Consider the following 15,945-nt stretch of genomic DNA (forward strand, 5'->3'; position numbering starts at 1 on the left):
GTCTCAGTCTCAATGTACAAGACTTAGGAGGTCTTCAAAGAGCCATTTGATCAATTCTTTTTCCCCCCTACTCATAGGCTTTGTATCCATTGATCACCTGCCTGTTGTGTGTCAGTCAGAAACAGTTTTTTTTAAATAACTGGCACGTTTTCCTGCAGAACTGTTTGTCACATCTAAAGGTAAGAATCCTTTTCAATTCAGGAACTGTTGCAAATCACTAGTATTTATTCCAGTATGTTCTCAGAATTCACATACCAAATAAACAATGAATATTTGGCTGTTTAAAAGGACACTGAAATATTTTTCTAAAAAAAATAAGTAAATGTTTCAAGTCTCTGTATTAAACTCAGTACGTTTTTGTGATGCTGTGTCATGTTGGAAATAGATGTGGTCCCTTTGGGGACTACTGATTCTATTGAGTAAAATCTGCAGAAGCATCTGCTAATAAGGACTGTTCATGCCAGAGAAAGTACAGACTGTAATTCTTCATGTGAAAATTACATGTGAGAAAATAAGTGACTTGTCTGCTCTTTTAAGTAGAATGTATAGGAAGTGCAAAATTTCTCTCACTCACTAGTTGAATGAATAGAAAATTAATTGCAAGGCCATAAAAGACACTATATCTACAGCCAGTGATACGTATTTTAAGAAAAAATTACAGTGTCCCTTTAACTGATGACTTCCATTGATAGCATTGTAAACAGCAATTGGTTGATAAAGACATCACAATACTTAGAAACTGGTGATTTTTTTAAAGTGACTTTCTCGTAGCATTAATTGTTGTACATGCTCTTTCCTCAATTATGATTAACAGAATCATGATTTTGCCTAATGCATTCATTTTGAAAATGTTAGTAAATTCTTTGATCCTGCTTCACAATACTGATTCTGGTTAGGTATGAGAGACAATTCTGAAGCTTATTAGTAAAATACGTAGACCAGCATGAAGTCAAAAGGAAACCGGTTTAGCTGCTTGGATTGTTTTTAAGGGTCATTTTGTTCTCACAACATCTTTCACACCTTTCTGTTGCTTGTTGGGTTTTGTATATTTTTCATCTAACATTGCAGTTCTTTTGCAATATTTGCCTTGATTTTTGTTTTGTGGTTTACTTTGCTTATGGAGGCTGCTTGTGCTTTTGTTTTTAAAACTTTTAAAAAAACTCTTACAATCTAGGAGTTACCTTTTTCTGGCATAATGTCCACTGTTGATAATGGATATATTAAAACTATAAATGCCAGTGAGTTTGACTGGTAGTTGCTGAGCATGCATTTTATATTTTACTTAATTTTGTTAACCACTAACAGCTTAACACATTTACTGTAAGGCTCTATTCAGCAGAAATTCCATATATGAATTTCTGCAATTCAGAATTTGCAGTGTTATGATGCTCTACCATCAATGAGTTATTTAGGATATTTTATGGCTTGGTTTAATTTGGCACACCAAATACTATTGATTTTTTGGGTGCCTACTTTGTTCAGAAACTTTTTTGAGTTTAATCTTGAAAAATACACCCCACTGTCCTCATGTGTCTTACAAATTAATGTGTTCCTTTGTTTCTGAAGCTAATTAAATGCATGCACTCTGAAATCAGTAATCTCATTAATTTACAAATCTGAATTTCACAGCAGTTTAGTCTTTTAGATTTCCCCTTTCACATTTTATTTCCTGATTTCCTAATGACTAAAGTTATTTTATTTGCAATTACTTAAAAATGTAAAATGAATTAAGGAATTCCAAATCCATTGTCACTACTGTCTTTGTTATTTAATAATGTAATTTGGAGAGTTACTGGAAGATATTTAGAGCACTGAAAAGGTTCACCTACCCCTACTGTATTTCTTGCAGTTAACAAATTATGAGTTGAAATAATGACAACACTTAGACTATCACAGGGATATTCTTTAAAGAGTACAGGCACATTAGCAAGTCACCAAGAGGTAACATAGTTCATGGATTCATGATGCTCACTTTATTCCCTGGTGACTGCCCAGTGCAAGCTCTTAGCTAGCCATGAACACCATGTCACACTTCAATGACAGAAGTGAGCAATTTCCCATTTGCCATGGTGTGAAAGCCCACATCCTTGCTGTTGCTCCACAGTACCTGATGCACAGTATGTTCACACCCTGCCTTACCTTTTGGTGCTATGCTGTACTTGATAATGAACCCAAGAGTACTTTGAATCCTAATCCTAGTGATACTTATGGCCCTTGTAAACTCCTCATGCTGGGTTTCAGTGTGCTTTACATTTAGTTGTCCTCAAAATCAAGCTTAGTGTATGGGGAAAACATCCTAGCCCTGCTGAAAGGAGGAAACCTAGTGGTCTGGACTGATGAAAATAGCAGATAAGCGAGTTGTAAGAGCCTCTTTAGACCAGGAGCATACCAAAGGGTATTTTTTGGTATATGTGTAGCTGGCTTTGTTGTACAGTTGGGATGCTGTTTCAGCATTGATCCTAGTAGGCATTTTTTTACAAACAGCGGTGTAGACAAAATTCTGAATTTGTTCAGCAGACAGTATGTTTTACAGTGCTGGATCAGTATTGTAAAACATTTTCCTTACTTTTTTTGACTAGTATCTAAACAGACTAATTCTAGCAAGTTTGTAAGAAAGTTGATAAATTCTTGGGTGAAGCTGAGTTGTTGTAGTATCTTTACCACCTCTTCTGGGGAGAGGAAGGAACATTTAAGAAAGCTGCTGAAATGCAAGAGACAGTGTCTATCATTCTGTGCCACTGTTGTGTGGAAAAAGAATATTTTGTTAATCACAGTTTAACCTTGAAAGCTGAAGGGAAGTTTTCTGCCACTATAGCAAAACCTTGATTTCTACTGAATAGAGTCCTTGCTAGACAGCTATCTGTTGGTTTTGTGCTTTTTTTCATCTAACATGCATGTGCCTTCCATTCTCATGTTTGTTATGTTTTGCTGTCTCACATTGCTTTATTTAGATGCCATCTAACAACAGTATCAGAAAACAAATAGAAACACTGCAGGTGAGTTAATATGTTGTAACTCAGTGAAATGTTGCTTTGTCTCATGTAAATACTTTTTTTTTTAATGTTTTTTGTTTTAGTTTGTGCTTTCCTTTCTTTGTAAAATTGCTGTTAGTATTGTTAAAAAGCAACAGGACTAAGAATAGCTAATGTTTCAAAGATCTGTTTTTCTTGCCAGGAAGTTAAGGAGAAAGATCAGAAAATTATCTAATACAAATTTTTCCTCGGGGGTAAAAATGTGGCTTTATGAGATTGATTATCAATATCACAGCTGGTTTTCCTGAACAGCAGTGCATGTTTCCGCTGAAGTAAACTACCTATTCAGATGTATGGGTTTTTCTGTTCATTCATTTCAAAAAGTGTCTTGCATGCCAGCAAACTGAAAACATTCTCACAATAAAAAAATGTGAAACTGATTTACTATAACAACTTGCAGTGCACTAACTTGAAAGACTTTTACACTGTTGGTTTTGCAGGTTTTAAAAAGTAGAAATTGTTTTAGTTCAGAACAGAAGAAAAGTTTAACATCAAAGTTTAACATCAGTATTAAAAAGTACTTTCTTCAGTAAGTGATTACATTTGACTAACATGGAAAAATGCTGTTTTGTTTCTTGCCATCATTGAGATTTGTTTCATTGAGTCATTTTAGTGTGTTGTGTAAAACCACTGTAAATGTTACTTTTTTGGTTTTGTAAGAGATATTGTTCTTGACAGCTTATTTCGTAGTGTGCTGATATCATAATTTATGTTAAAAGTTTTACGATTTTAAACAAAGCTGTGTTAAAAACAACAGATAGAGTACTTTAAAATCTGAGAGACATCAGCTAAAAAAGACTAAAATTCAGCCAAATTGTTGAATTACACACCCTACTCTAATTGCTGTAATGTCAAAGAGGAAAGGAAATACTAACATATTAACACCAAGTGTACAGGAAGTGTGCAATAAATCAGATCAAAAAGCTATTTTCTTATAGCATATTTGTTTACTTCCTCATTGTAGGAAGAGATAACAAAAATTTTCAATGTTTCAGATATTAAAAGTACTGCTGGATTTATTTTGTAACTCTTTTTAAAAAGTGAATGCCTCCTTATACGCTACTTTTTTTTTATAACAAAGAAGCAAACTTTGTCATAATTAGTCACAAGTAGCTATATTGGATGATACACCTGCTAAGAGAATGTTGTTAACACATTGTAAAATATTTACTACCTCTACCTTATTTTTTATTCAATGATTGAAAACCAATAATAAATTTTTGGTTTATTTCTGGATCTGTAAATTAAGCTCCCCTGTAGAATATCAGAAATAAGAAAATGAAAGCATTACTGAGTTCTAGGCACCTCATTTCAGATAGACTTTGATAACACATGTGCCAATGAATTACCCAGCCTACTTTGACCATCAGTAATTGTTGACCTGTAAATTAAATACAGTGAATAATAATATCGTGGGTTTTCTGCTGTTTGAGTTAATTAAAATGAAAGCTTTCACAGTCTCCCCTTCTCATACAGTTCTCTTCTTCCTCACGGTAGCACTGCTGGTAAATTAACTGGACAGTGGGACAGTTGTCTGTGTGAATACCAACCAGGGACAGGTGTAATTTTTACTGGTTAGATTTTGTCCAGATCAGCTTCCTAAATTTACCTGCTGCCTAGTTAGAGGTGTGCTGGTCCAGAGGTGATGGCAGAGCACATGGATGAGTGGGAAGGGAGGGGAGAAGAGCATTATCACTGATGTAAACTGGGTTAAGTAATTCCCTCTAATGTTGTGGTAGTCAGTCATGTATGTTACTTGTATGTACTACTTTAAAGTATTGCTTTTGCCTCTGTGATTCTGTGATAGGCCTTCAGCCCCTCTTAAAGTAAGCTGCTGGCAAAACTGGTAGTCCTGACCTACGTCTGTTAAAGCCATTCAGAAATACTCTCCTTTGTGTATTCTGTTGCACAGACATGGACGTGAAATTATTTTGATCAGCTCACTGATGGGCTTTCTTACTGCTAGAGTTAACACAGAGGGAGCACTGAGGTTGTGGAGGAGGGAACCAAGGATGAGACCATCTCTTTTTGAACAGTATGGTCTTAGGTCCACTTATACCCTTTGTGAAAGGACAAAGTTGTTGGGTTTTTTGTTTGGTTTGTTTGGGTTCGTTAGTTTGAATTGAGACAATACCTAAAAAGTTGACAACTGGGAATCATTTATTATGTTCAGAAGTTTATACTTATGGCCAAATCCAGGAGCTGGACATTTCTAGATAATACATACACCAAGAATCCGTAGTTGGAAAGGAGATGTCTGGAGTTGGTAAAAAGAATATTAGTTAGTTACTGTTTTACACAGTTTAAGAGCTCAGAGGAGCAAAGCTAAACTCCTAGTAGCAGCTTTCAGACAAAAATTGTTTTTCGTCCAGTGCATACTTTAAACTGAATGATGCTGCAGGATTTTACATTAATTCAAGAAAAGGTAGCTTAATTGTTAAAATAAAATTTCACTGGAAGTAGGTAAACACTAATACAGCCTGCAGGAAACGGCTAAGTTGTGTGAAGCCATACCCAGAGAAGCATCCTTGTGTGCCTGCCTTTTGCATTCTTTTCTTCTGTACCTGCTACTGTCTGCTGTCACAAACTGAGTGATGGAATTAGACTTTGTTCCTGATCCAAAGCAGCTACTCCAGGATTTTAGGCAAACTATAAATTAGTTTGCTATTAAGTAGCTATTCGTTACCAATGGCTTTCTGAGAAAAGTTCTTGGAAGCAATACGCTCTTGGTGTTCATCTCAAGAGGAATATCTGCTTTGTAGTTACTCCTCTGCCCTCAGAATGAGAGACATGTAAAATGAGCTGGAATTGCTAGTTAAAAATTTCGGTAATACTGAAAATGTGCGATACAGGGTTGTTTTTATGGAAAAATATTAAAAACTTGTAGTGAATATTAAACACATCATCTTTCATTGTTTAAAAAAAAGAAAATATTTTCAAAAGTGAAAACTAGAAATTTTCTCAGTGTCTCACAGGCAACAATAACTGTATTTTTTCATTTATTTTACAGAATAAAGATCCCAAAATGTCCCGAGTTGCACTGGAATCTTTATATAGGTTATTGTGGGTTTATGTTATTAGAATAAAATGTGAAAGCAACACTGTAACTCAGAGGTAAGTTCATTATGCAAAGGATTTTAAACTACTGATTGTAGCAGATTTTTTCCCACCTAGTAGGAGAGGAGATCTTGAAGCCAGCTAAGGGATGGCTTAGTTGAGTAAACAGGGTTTTGTCTTAATAGGGAAAACAAAAAGACCTTGATTATTTTGATGAAGAGAAGGAATAGAGTCTAGAATTACCTTTGCAGGGATAGAAGATGGCAGAGAGATAAGCAGGAAATTTATTGAAGTTAAAAGGCACTAATGCTACCAGAACAAATAGGGTATGAAGTGGCCATCACTAAGTGTGGACTGGAAATAAAAAGTTTTTCTTTATGAATGTGCATAATGAGAATTTGGAATAGTTATTCAGATTTTACCCCTTCTCCTGACTGTCAGTAACTAGTTTAAAACAGGATCTTGTTCATTTTATAAATGAATCCACGATACTGCTGCCTGTGACAACTGGGGCTGTACTTCCTGTAGGTGGTACTACCTGTCATATACTTCTGTATTATTTTGTAGTAGCCCCACCAACACACTTCCAGATTTGAACTATAACATCTCTGCTGTTATAAGGAGTTACTTTTAAAAGGCTTTTTTCCTTCTTTTTGTTTCTAAATTCTCATAGCCGTCTCATGAGCATTGTATCAGCACTTTTTCCAAAAGGATCGCGTAGCGTGGTCCCACGAGACACACCTCTGAATATATTTGTGAAGATTATTCAGTTCATTGCTCAGGTAAGAATATATTTAGTTAGAGCTATAAGAATAGAATGCACATTATTTGGAAGAAATGGAAATTTATGGTTAGTTTTAGAATTTTCCTGAATATGTATAACAAATGAAATAACTCACTGTGTTTCTAATAGTGGCTAAATTATTCTATTTAAACTTCAATAACTGTTGTGTATGAACATTATGATGGTTAGTATTTCCATTTGCATTGCGCTGTTGTGTATATATATATAAAGTACACTAATAAAATTAGTATATCCGTTATGATATTTTTATAAGGGACAAAGCATTAGAGCAGTAGTATCCAGTTATATATGGAGACTGCCCTCTGTAGATAGAAAAAGTATACAATTAATGCAGTAGTGTGAAGTTATTATTGCATTATGATTTGTATTATTTTAGGCGCTTCTGTTATCCTAATATTGAATTGCAGGATATAATCTCACAAGATAAACTCTCATTCATCTATAACATTATAGATTAGAGACATGTTTTCCTGTCTTAGAAATTGGTTGTTTGTGCTTCAGCTCCTAAAATGATTTGTGTTTGGTCATATAGGGATGAGGTAGGACACAGAACCCTTCACTGTTAAATTTTTTTATATTTATTGTATTTGTGTTTTAATGGTTTTTTTTGTTTCCATGAGCTTTTCTTTGTCCCTAATTTTTAGTTTTCTAAAACAGTTCAGCTTATTTGTGGAAATGCATTTGACCTGAGCAGAATTGTCTGGAAATTTTTTCAGGAGACATGGTTCAACTGTATCAGAGGAGGTGCTGTGTTGAATTGTATTATATTAAAAAAAAATAAAAATTAAGTCATAAGAATAAATATGAAAAAAAAGAATATTTTTTAAACTTCTTTATTTTTATTTTTTAAATTTTTAAGACAGGATACCCAGCATCTGTGCAAAGCCAAGAAATTGTGTGTATTAACAGAAAAGAGATGATCATATGAATCTGTTTTACTTTATAGGAACGTTTGGATTTTGCAATGAAAGAAATAATATTTGATCTTCTTAGTGTTGGAAAATCACCTAAAACCTTCACTATTAATCCAGAGGTAAAAAAAGCTCATTACTTGCATGCCATGAGAACAACATAGGGGGATTTTGGGGAAAAGTGGTTAACTATTTTTGAGCCAGGATAAAAGCAGATTAATAAATATCTGAAGGTGTGTTCTATTAAAACTAAAGAAGTAGTTGTAGTCATGCACAATTGCTGTTTCATTTCCAGTAGATAAGCTAGCAGCAGTTCTGCAATTGGGACTCATTTCAACAAAAATTTCAGAAAGTATGAGGTTTTTTTACAGTATAACTCTAAAACCTTTCTATAGGAAAGTCATACCCAGCCCTTATGTTTCAAGACCCAGTCTAACAGATGAGACATTTAAGCAATGTATGTCGTCAGTGTGTTACTGTAGAGATGCATCAAGTCCTTTAGTGCTCAGCACTATAAAGTATTCAGTATCTTAGCCTGGGCCCAGTCAGCTTATTTGAAACAGAGTTGTGGGGAGGCATGAAAAGCTTAAACTTTATTCTTGTTGCTTTCACTACCCTAATATGTAATATTTAAATAATACCTGTCCTACTGGAACTGTACTGCTGCCTATTCATAAGAGAGAAAAAATGCAAATTGTATTTTGTCTCTATTATACTTCAATGTCATAATTTCTTCTGTTTTCTCTTTCCTTTTTTTGTCCCTTTTTTGCTCTTGAAGAGGATGAATATTGGCCTCAGAGTCTTCCTTGTTATAGCAGATAGCTTGCAGCAGAAAGATGGTGAACCACCAATGCCAACAACAGGAGTTGTTCTCCCTTCAGGAAATACTCTGCGTGTCAAGAAAATTTTTCTTAATAAAACGCTGACAGATGAGGAAGCAAAAGTTATAGGTATGTTGTATTCTTTTGTAAGTTGGCATTCCAGTATGCGTGTTTATATTCTCAATTATTCTCAAGTGGTACATTTGTGTAACTTTAATTATGTATTTATTTTAATTGTTAACAAGAATCTAATGAGAGCCTGTTTTAACAGAATTGCTTTGATTCTTTTGAGAGGGCTACTAGACAATATTGACCTTCTGGTGTCTGAGATGAAATCCATGGCTTTTCTTAAAGTGTTTTGCATTGCCAAGTCAGCACAAAGAAGCATGAGTACAGTTAGTGTGGTAAAATAGCATGGCAAGTTTTGTTCCCTTGATGTCACTCTAAAATGTCTCAAGTGTCTCACGGCTGAGTCAAGTAAGAAAATTTTAATCCCTGTGCTCTACTGATATTCTGTGAATGAGGTAGTAATCTCTAAAGGGTTGTTTCAACATGTAAAATTTAAACTAGAACTAAAAAGCTTGGAATTGAGAAAACAGAGAAACAACTAATGGTTGCTTCAGTGTTTATGTTCTTTCTGAAATACACTATTTTCATATACCACCTCATATTTGTATATTCGTATATTTGTATATATATCTATATATATATATTATATATACATGCATTTCTTTTGACAGTTAAAGTACATGTTTTATGTCATCTGTTGTACAATAAGAAATTTGTCCAAAACTGAATAAGTGGCAGATATTTTAATTAAAATGTAAAATTAAATAAGAACAAATGAAAGAGGTGATGGAACTCTTTGACTTTTCAGGAATGTCCATATACTATCCTCAAGTCAGAAAAGCACTGGATAGCATTCTTAGGCATTTGGACAAAGAAGTTGGAAGGCCCATGTGCATGACTAGCGTGCAGATGTCCAATAAAGAACCAGAAGACATGATTACGTATGTACTGCATTACGGTATTTTCACTGTCACAGTAACATCATATTATTTTTATGCTGCAATGTTGCAGATGCCATCATTAATGCATTACAGTAGTGGGTTTTTTACTTGACTAATAAGTGAATGTTAATTTCATTAATTAAAGCTAAAAATGTTTGTTACCTCCTTAGTTTTGACACGAAATTGAAAATAAATATATATGGTGTACTGAAGTAAATTTTCCTGTTGTTTTTTTGGTTATACACTCTTTTTATAGGGGTGAGAGGAAACCTAAGATAGATTTGTTCAGAACTTGCATTGCTGCTATCCCAAGACTGATTCCAGATGGTATGAGTAGGACTGACCTCATTGAATTGCTTGCAAGGTAAGAGAAATGAAGTTGAGCTCCTATTGGATGTTCTTTTTTAAATGCTGCATGTGCACGTTTGTCAGTGCACTCACTATGCAGTATAAGTCCACTGCATACAGATTCCATCCTTCCTGCTCCTGACTACCTTCTCAGTTGGTCGAGTTTTACTGGCCAGAGTAGCAGGAGGTAAATGTATCCTGCAGATTTTGCACTTATTTTTAGAGATAATTTTTGAGAAGCAGGAATTTATTTCTGTTGCTTTGGGGGTTTTTTGAATGTGTTTTATCTTTTTTTTACAACTATCATACTTTTCCCCCTTTTTTTTCTCTTCCTATTGCTAATACTATAAATCTTCATAAAGTCATTCTTGTTTGAATTACCAAAATGTGAGACAGGCACTTAAGGGAAACTGTTCTTTTTCTCTATGAATCCTGCATTGTTTTTCCATTTTTTTGATCCAACATGACCCGTACTCTTCTGTTTCTTATCTCAGTTTAAATTGAATGTGCCTTATTGGTCCTGATAAGTAGTTGAGATATTTTTTTTATTCTTAATGCAAGAATGGTCTTGGCACAGAAATACAGGATAGCTTTTAGCTTTGAAATTATAAATTCATTTTAATATAATGTGTTGAGTTACATATATACTAAGTTAGTAATAATGTGAGAGAATAAGGTTCTTCTAACTTCTAATTTTTCTTCAGTGTTAAAAGGCATATAAAAGACATGAAGCATTAAGTAATAATACAGTACTGGGATACATTTCTTCTACCTTAGCGGGCTGAGACATATTTTTAAGTATATATGCTAAGGGATTTTTTTGTGATTTTTTTTCTCATATCTAAAGTAAAGCTTTAACTGCAAAAATTATCTGTTCTTTTCGGTTTTAATTTGAAGAAAAGAACCTGTGCATCACAGAGTGCCTGTGTACTGAGCTCTAAGGTGGTTGCTCAGATGCATGCAAAGATGTACCTATGTGAAAGACTTGGCAGTCTCTCCTGAAAATTGTTTGTATTAAGTTTTGTGAAACCTTGCAATATTTTGCTATAGTAGAAGCACCTTCTGTTAGTAGCCAGTTTCAGGTCTATTCAGTGCTGAAAATGCGTCTATGTGAAAGTGTTCTCTACATTGTACAGCAAAGAAGGAAGAGTTAACACTGAACTTGATATGATAAAGGCTGATTAAGAGTGTGTGTATCTAGGGTGATGATACCAGTATTTTTTCTAAACAGGCTGACAATTCATATGGATGAAGAACTTCGTGCCTTGGCTTTCAATACTCTCCAAGCATTAATGCTTGATTTTCCAGATTGGCGGGAAGATGTTCTTTCAGGATTTGTATATTTTATTGTGCGTGAAGTGACTGACGTCCACCCAACGCTTCTTGACAATGCAGTAAAAATGTTAGTGCAGCTCATAAATCAGTGGAAACAAGCAGCCCAAATGCACAATAAAACTCAAGATTCCCAGGTATATCTATATAAGGTCCTTTGATGTTAGAACACCGTTTGAATCTACATACAATTTTATTAGTGGACTTCATTGTTTTTGTTAAGTAATAAAAATTCAGCTAACTTTCTTACAGTGCTTGAAGACTTTTTGATCTATTTTTTTAAATCAGCATTTCTACCAAAACAAAATTAGTTTCAAAAACGCTAATTCATGACTACATTTTTACTTACATCAGAAGTCATCATGTGTAACTGGAAATAAATAGGAGTTCTCAAACAGTAGAACTAGGAAAAACCCAGCATTTTTTACTAGCCAGTAGAACGAGGTCAAGTAGTTTGATTTTATACAGTCTTTTACATAACAGTATTCATATTTTTTTTTAATTTGGCTCTCACTGCATCATTCTCCTGAGAAAGTGAAATAAAGACATTCTTGTGATATATGTTTGGACTAAATTCAGAGAGGTAATAAAAAAACAGTGACTAATACTATATTATTCTCATAATGCAAATTTGACAAGTAGCCAAACAAGATCTAAATATTTTATGATTATTTTGCCATCTCCAGTAGTGGAACTATATCTTAATTGTGTTTACTTTTTTTCTTCATTTGCTTAACTTCTGTGATTTTTTTCTTAGCGTGGTGTATCCAATGGGGCTGCCCATACCCTTCCTCTGGAGAGGACCCTTTATTCCAGTGTATTTCACGTAGTGGAAGGCTTTGCTTTGGTCATCCTTTGCAGCACCAGGCCTGCCACCAGGAGATTAGCTGTCAGTGTTCTGAGAGAAATAAGGGCCTTGTTCACACTTCTAGAAATTTCGAAGGTAAGAGTTGATGACCCGTTCTTACAACTGCTTAATGAAACTGATTTTATGTTGACTTTCTTTGAGCTTTTTATGCTTTGTATATTGTAGAGTGATGATGAATTGGCTATAGATGTAATGGACAGACTAAGTGCTACTATCCTGGAAAGTTTCATACATCTCACTGGGGCTGACCAGGTAGGACAGTTTTTATATTAAGTTGGTTATAAGATGACATAATGCTGCAAAACTGTCCCAAATATATTTTAAATGATAGTGTCATTATGTTCATGCTAAGTTTTTCAACAATTTAGCGCCACAAACAAAGAGAAAAAGGCAAAAATCTTGACGAATGTTGTGAGACTGACACCACCATTGTACACTTTCTGACCGATAGTGTGTCATTATCACCACTGTATAAACGCTGACAACTCTATCTGGTTTTTCTTATCTTGCTTACTGATTGCAATTTCTTTGAAGCAAAGGGCACTGCCTTTTTCTGCAGCAGTATAGTTTCATAATGGTCAGTGTGTCCTTTATCCGTGATGAAAGCCGTAATAACTGTCAGTGAATAACAACTGAATTCCATACTTACGTACTTATCATAAACTCTTAAGTATCAAGGAAACCCTTCTGATTTTAGGTTTAGGAAACAAGTTGGAATTCAGTAATAAGACTTTGAGTATACATATTTTGTAAGAATGAAATCATTATGAGTGAAAAGGCCTTTTTCTAGAATTTGCTATTTCCTAATATCCAGTTCCTTCCCAAACAGCATGTTTATATAACTGTTCACATTAAGAACTTCTGTAAAAAACCCACGTAAATTATGTGTTTTATCTGTTGCAGATGTGGTTTTGACAGTGATACTTTATTAGATATTTAACAATTAAAGAGATTGCTACTTAATACACATGGATATTAAGTATTGCCTTATTCTCTTTTCTATGCACACAGACTACTTTACTGTACTGTCCCAGTTCAATAGATTTACAAACTCTGGCTGACTGGAATTCCTCCCCAATCAGCCACCAGTTTGATGTGGTCAGTCCCTCACATATATGGATATTTGCACATGTGACTCAAGGCCAAGATCCATGGATTATAAGCCTCTCGAGTTTCATGAAGCAGGAAAATCTTCCAAAACACTGCCCAACAGCTGTAAGCTATGCTTGGACGTTTGCTTATACCAGACTCCAACTGCTGTCTCCACAAGTGGATATCAAGTAAGTTGATTTCTAAAGTAAGTGCAGTATGTTATATTGGGTATTCTTTCAAGATTTATCATCACTGTAAAGTCATTATTGTTTGAGCGAGGTGACCTGTAGGCTCTTGATATTTTCTGTGGATTTAATTCAGCTTTATATAACAGAAAATTACAGCAGATTTATCTGGATAAAAAGTTATCTGCTGTGAAGATTAATTCATGCCTTTGGCCATACTGTAGTTCAACAAATTTGAATATACAAGCGTACATTATTGATGTACAGGTCTGTTCTGAAAAACTTATTCAGAGTTTACTATGTTAACAATATTGGAAGCAATGGCATATGCATAATTGAAAAATAAATTCAGTAGAAAACCAAAGTGAAATGTGGTAAGCTTCATTTACTCTGCTGAGCTTTTTTTTTTTTTTTTTTTTAATAGCAGCCCTATCAATGCAAAGAAAGTGAATACTACTACAAGCAGTGACTCCTATATTGGGCTCTGGAGAAACTACCTGATTCTTTGCTGCAGTGCAGCGTCTTCTTCAAACTCCTCCACTTCCACAGGCTCTGTGAGATGTTCCCCTCCTGAGACGCTGGCGTCTACTCCTGACAGTGGTTATAGCATTGATTCAAGAGTAGGTTCTTCTAATGCTTATTGTAAATAAGTCTACATGTATTTGGAAATAGAAACACCAGAACCTATAATAACTGTCATGATTAGAAACTGGGATAATTTATCTCAGAATATTTTTAGTATGCGTTAGTTTTTCATTTGCTGAGGGGATAGTGTTTTAGTTCACTTTTCCCAATCTGTGCTGTAGAAGCTTTTCTGCTTACGTTTTTAAGGCAAATCTTACCATGTAATAAAAAGTTACCCAGTCTCAAAGTCTTAGCTAGCTGTAATAAAGAAATGTTTTGTTCACTGTTAAGGGGGTGTTTTTGCTGTCAGTAGACTTCTGCAGTTCTGAGCAAAAAGCCTCTCACTTCAGTAATTGAAACAGCAACCTATTGAGGCATGATGTATCTTGTTATATTTTCCCAACCGCAGACAGTTTTCTGTCTGCCTAGCTTCAGAGCGCCTGCAGATTATTTTTTTCCCCCTTCTTTTCTGCTTTTTGCTCGTCTCCTTTTTGGCTTCCTGTAAAAGGTACAGTAGACATGAAGATAATTCTTGGACTATGCAGCAGATTTTTGGCAGAAGCAGCCTGTTCCACTTCCATCTTGTTATCAGGATACTTTCCCTAAATCTGAAAAACTGTAGACTGAAGGCTGTGATCTCTTTGAGAGCCGCAAGGGACTCTAAGGAGTTGGACACAAAAAATCTACTTACTTTCCCCAAGGACGGCAGATACACCAAACATGCATAGCATCTGTATATCGTGTTGAGTCATTCATTGTCATCTGACAATGAAAATTCAGTAATGCAAGAAATAGTTAATACTACTTTACTATTTCAGAAAATCTTTTTCCATGTCAAATATAAATTTCATTTTTATCATTTTGAATCACTGATCCAATGTGAGAAGACAGAGAAATTACAGCAGGTATTTTCATGTCACCATTTGTTTGGCAACTATTTCATCCTGTTTTATTCTGGTTTTCTTTTTAGATTATTGGCATTCCATCCCCTTCCTCCCTGTTTAAGCACATAGTTCCAATGATGCGCTCTGAGAGCATGGAAATTACAGAATCCCTTGTCCTGGGACTTGGCAGGACCAACCCAGGAGCTTTTAGGTAACTGTTGTGTTTGATTCTGCTTTTATACCAGTTGATTATAAAGCTAGGGAATCAGAGCTCATAGAAAAAGATTCACTATTTTTTCTTTCAAGAATTTTGAAAAAGCTGTGACAACTGATTGTCTTGTCTTTTCTAGCATTTAGAGGCGTGATATAGATTGTTAGAGATGTGAAAGGATTTCATGTGGAGGTCAGGCCTGCATAAAGAAAAATAAGTTAGTTGAAACTATAAACAGCTAACTTTTATTGATATTAAAAGCTGCCATTTTGTTAAAGAACAGACTGTGTGAAGTAATAACATTTGAAATGTTATTTATATTCAAGTTTATTAGAGTAGATAAACTCTCCTTATTGGTATTGCCAAGTGCTCTTTAAGGAGGATGGGTGAAGAGTGAGAGCATCTGAGGGGAAGAAAACCTCCTGGGAAAGCCATCAGGTGTTCTGTGACAGCAGCCAACCTCGTATAGTGAGAGTTATGAAGTTGTACTGTGCCTAGCAACCAACTGTGCTTCTGCAGAAAGAACCAGGGATCACTTACATTGTTGGTTTTGAATGAGATGATGTTTCTCTCCAGTCACTTGTGTCCTGTATTATTGCAGATGAGGAGCCAATATTGAATTTGTAATGCCAAGTCCTCCGTTATCATATTCTGCTTTATATCCCTTTATAATCCTATAATTTTATATAATATCTTACTTTGCTCCCCTACCAGGAGCAAAGCAAGACTTTGTCTCATGACCCTGAAGATCTGTTTAAAAGTTTA

General features: G+C 34.8%; 1 protein-coding gene across 17 annotated transcripts in view; it reads left to right on the plus strand.

Annotated features, from left to right (window-relative positions):
• Positions 1 to 15,945, plus strand: part of FRYL (FRY like transcription coactivator) — a 161,167-nt gene that overhangs the window by 88,527 nt on the left and 56,695 nt on the right. For 11 of the 17 annotated variants that reach the window (XR_001877335.1, XM_017830337.1, XM_017830255.1 and 8 more), the window contains 14 exons: positions 78 to 179; positions 2,952 to 2,996; positions 6,043 to 6,146; positions 6,763 to 6,871; positions 7,841 to 7,927; positions 8,584 to 8,755; positions 9,504 to 9,636; positions 9,893 to 10,000; positions 11,216 to 11,453; positions 12,074 to 12,259; positions 12,350 to 12,436; positions 13,196 to 13,464; positions 13,886 to 14,081; positions 15,056 to 15,180. Coding sequence is in view for 16 of the 17 variants with exons in the window: in XM_017830337.1 (XP_017685826.1) it covers positions 78 to 179; positions 2,952 to 2,996; positions 6,043 to 6,146; positions 6,763 to 6,871; positions 7,841 to 7,927; positions 8,584 to 8,755; positions 9,504 to 9,636; positions 9,893 to 10,000; positions 11,216 to 11,453; positions 12,074 to 12,259; positions 12,350 to 12,436; positions 13,196 to 13,464; positions 13,886 to 14,081; positions 15,056 to 15,180 (1,961 nt within the window). In the remaining variant the exon portion in view is untranslated. The remainder of the gene's footprint in view (positions 1 to 77; positions 180 to 2,951; positions 2,997 to 6,042; positions 6,147 to 6,762; positions 6,872 to 7,840; positions 7,928 to 8,583; positions 8,756 to 9,503; positions 9,637 to 9,892; positions 10,001 to 11,215; positions 11,454 to 12,073; positions 12,260 to 12,349; positions 12,437 to 13,195; positions 13,465 to 13,885; positions 14,082 to 15,055; positions 15,181 to 15,945) is intronic. The other 6 variants (XM_017830006.1, XM_017830083.1, XM_017830172.1 and 3 more) reach the window with 2 other exon arrangements.

This window comes from Lepidothrix coronata, unplaced genomic scaffold (assembly GCF_001604755.1).
Source record: "Lepidothrix coronata isolate B3197 unplaced genomic scaffold, Lepidothrix_coronata-1.0 Scaffold0, whole genome shotgun sequence".
NCBI classification, from domain to species: domain Eukaryota; kingdom Metazoa; phylum Chordata; class Aves; order Passeriformes; family Pipridae; genus Lepidothrix; species Lepidothrix coronata.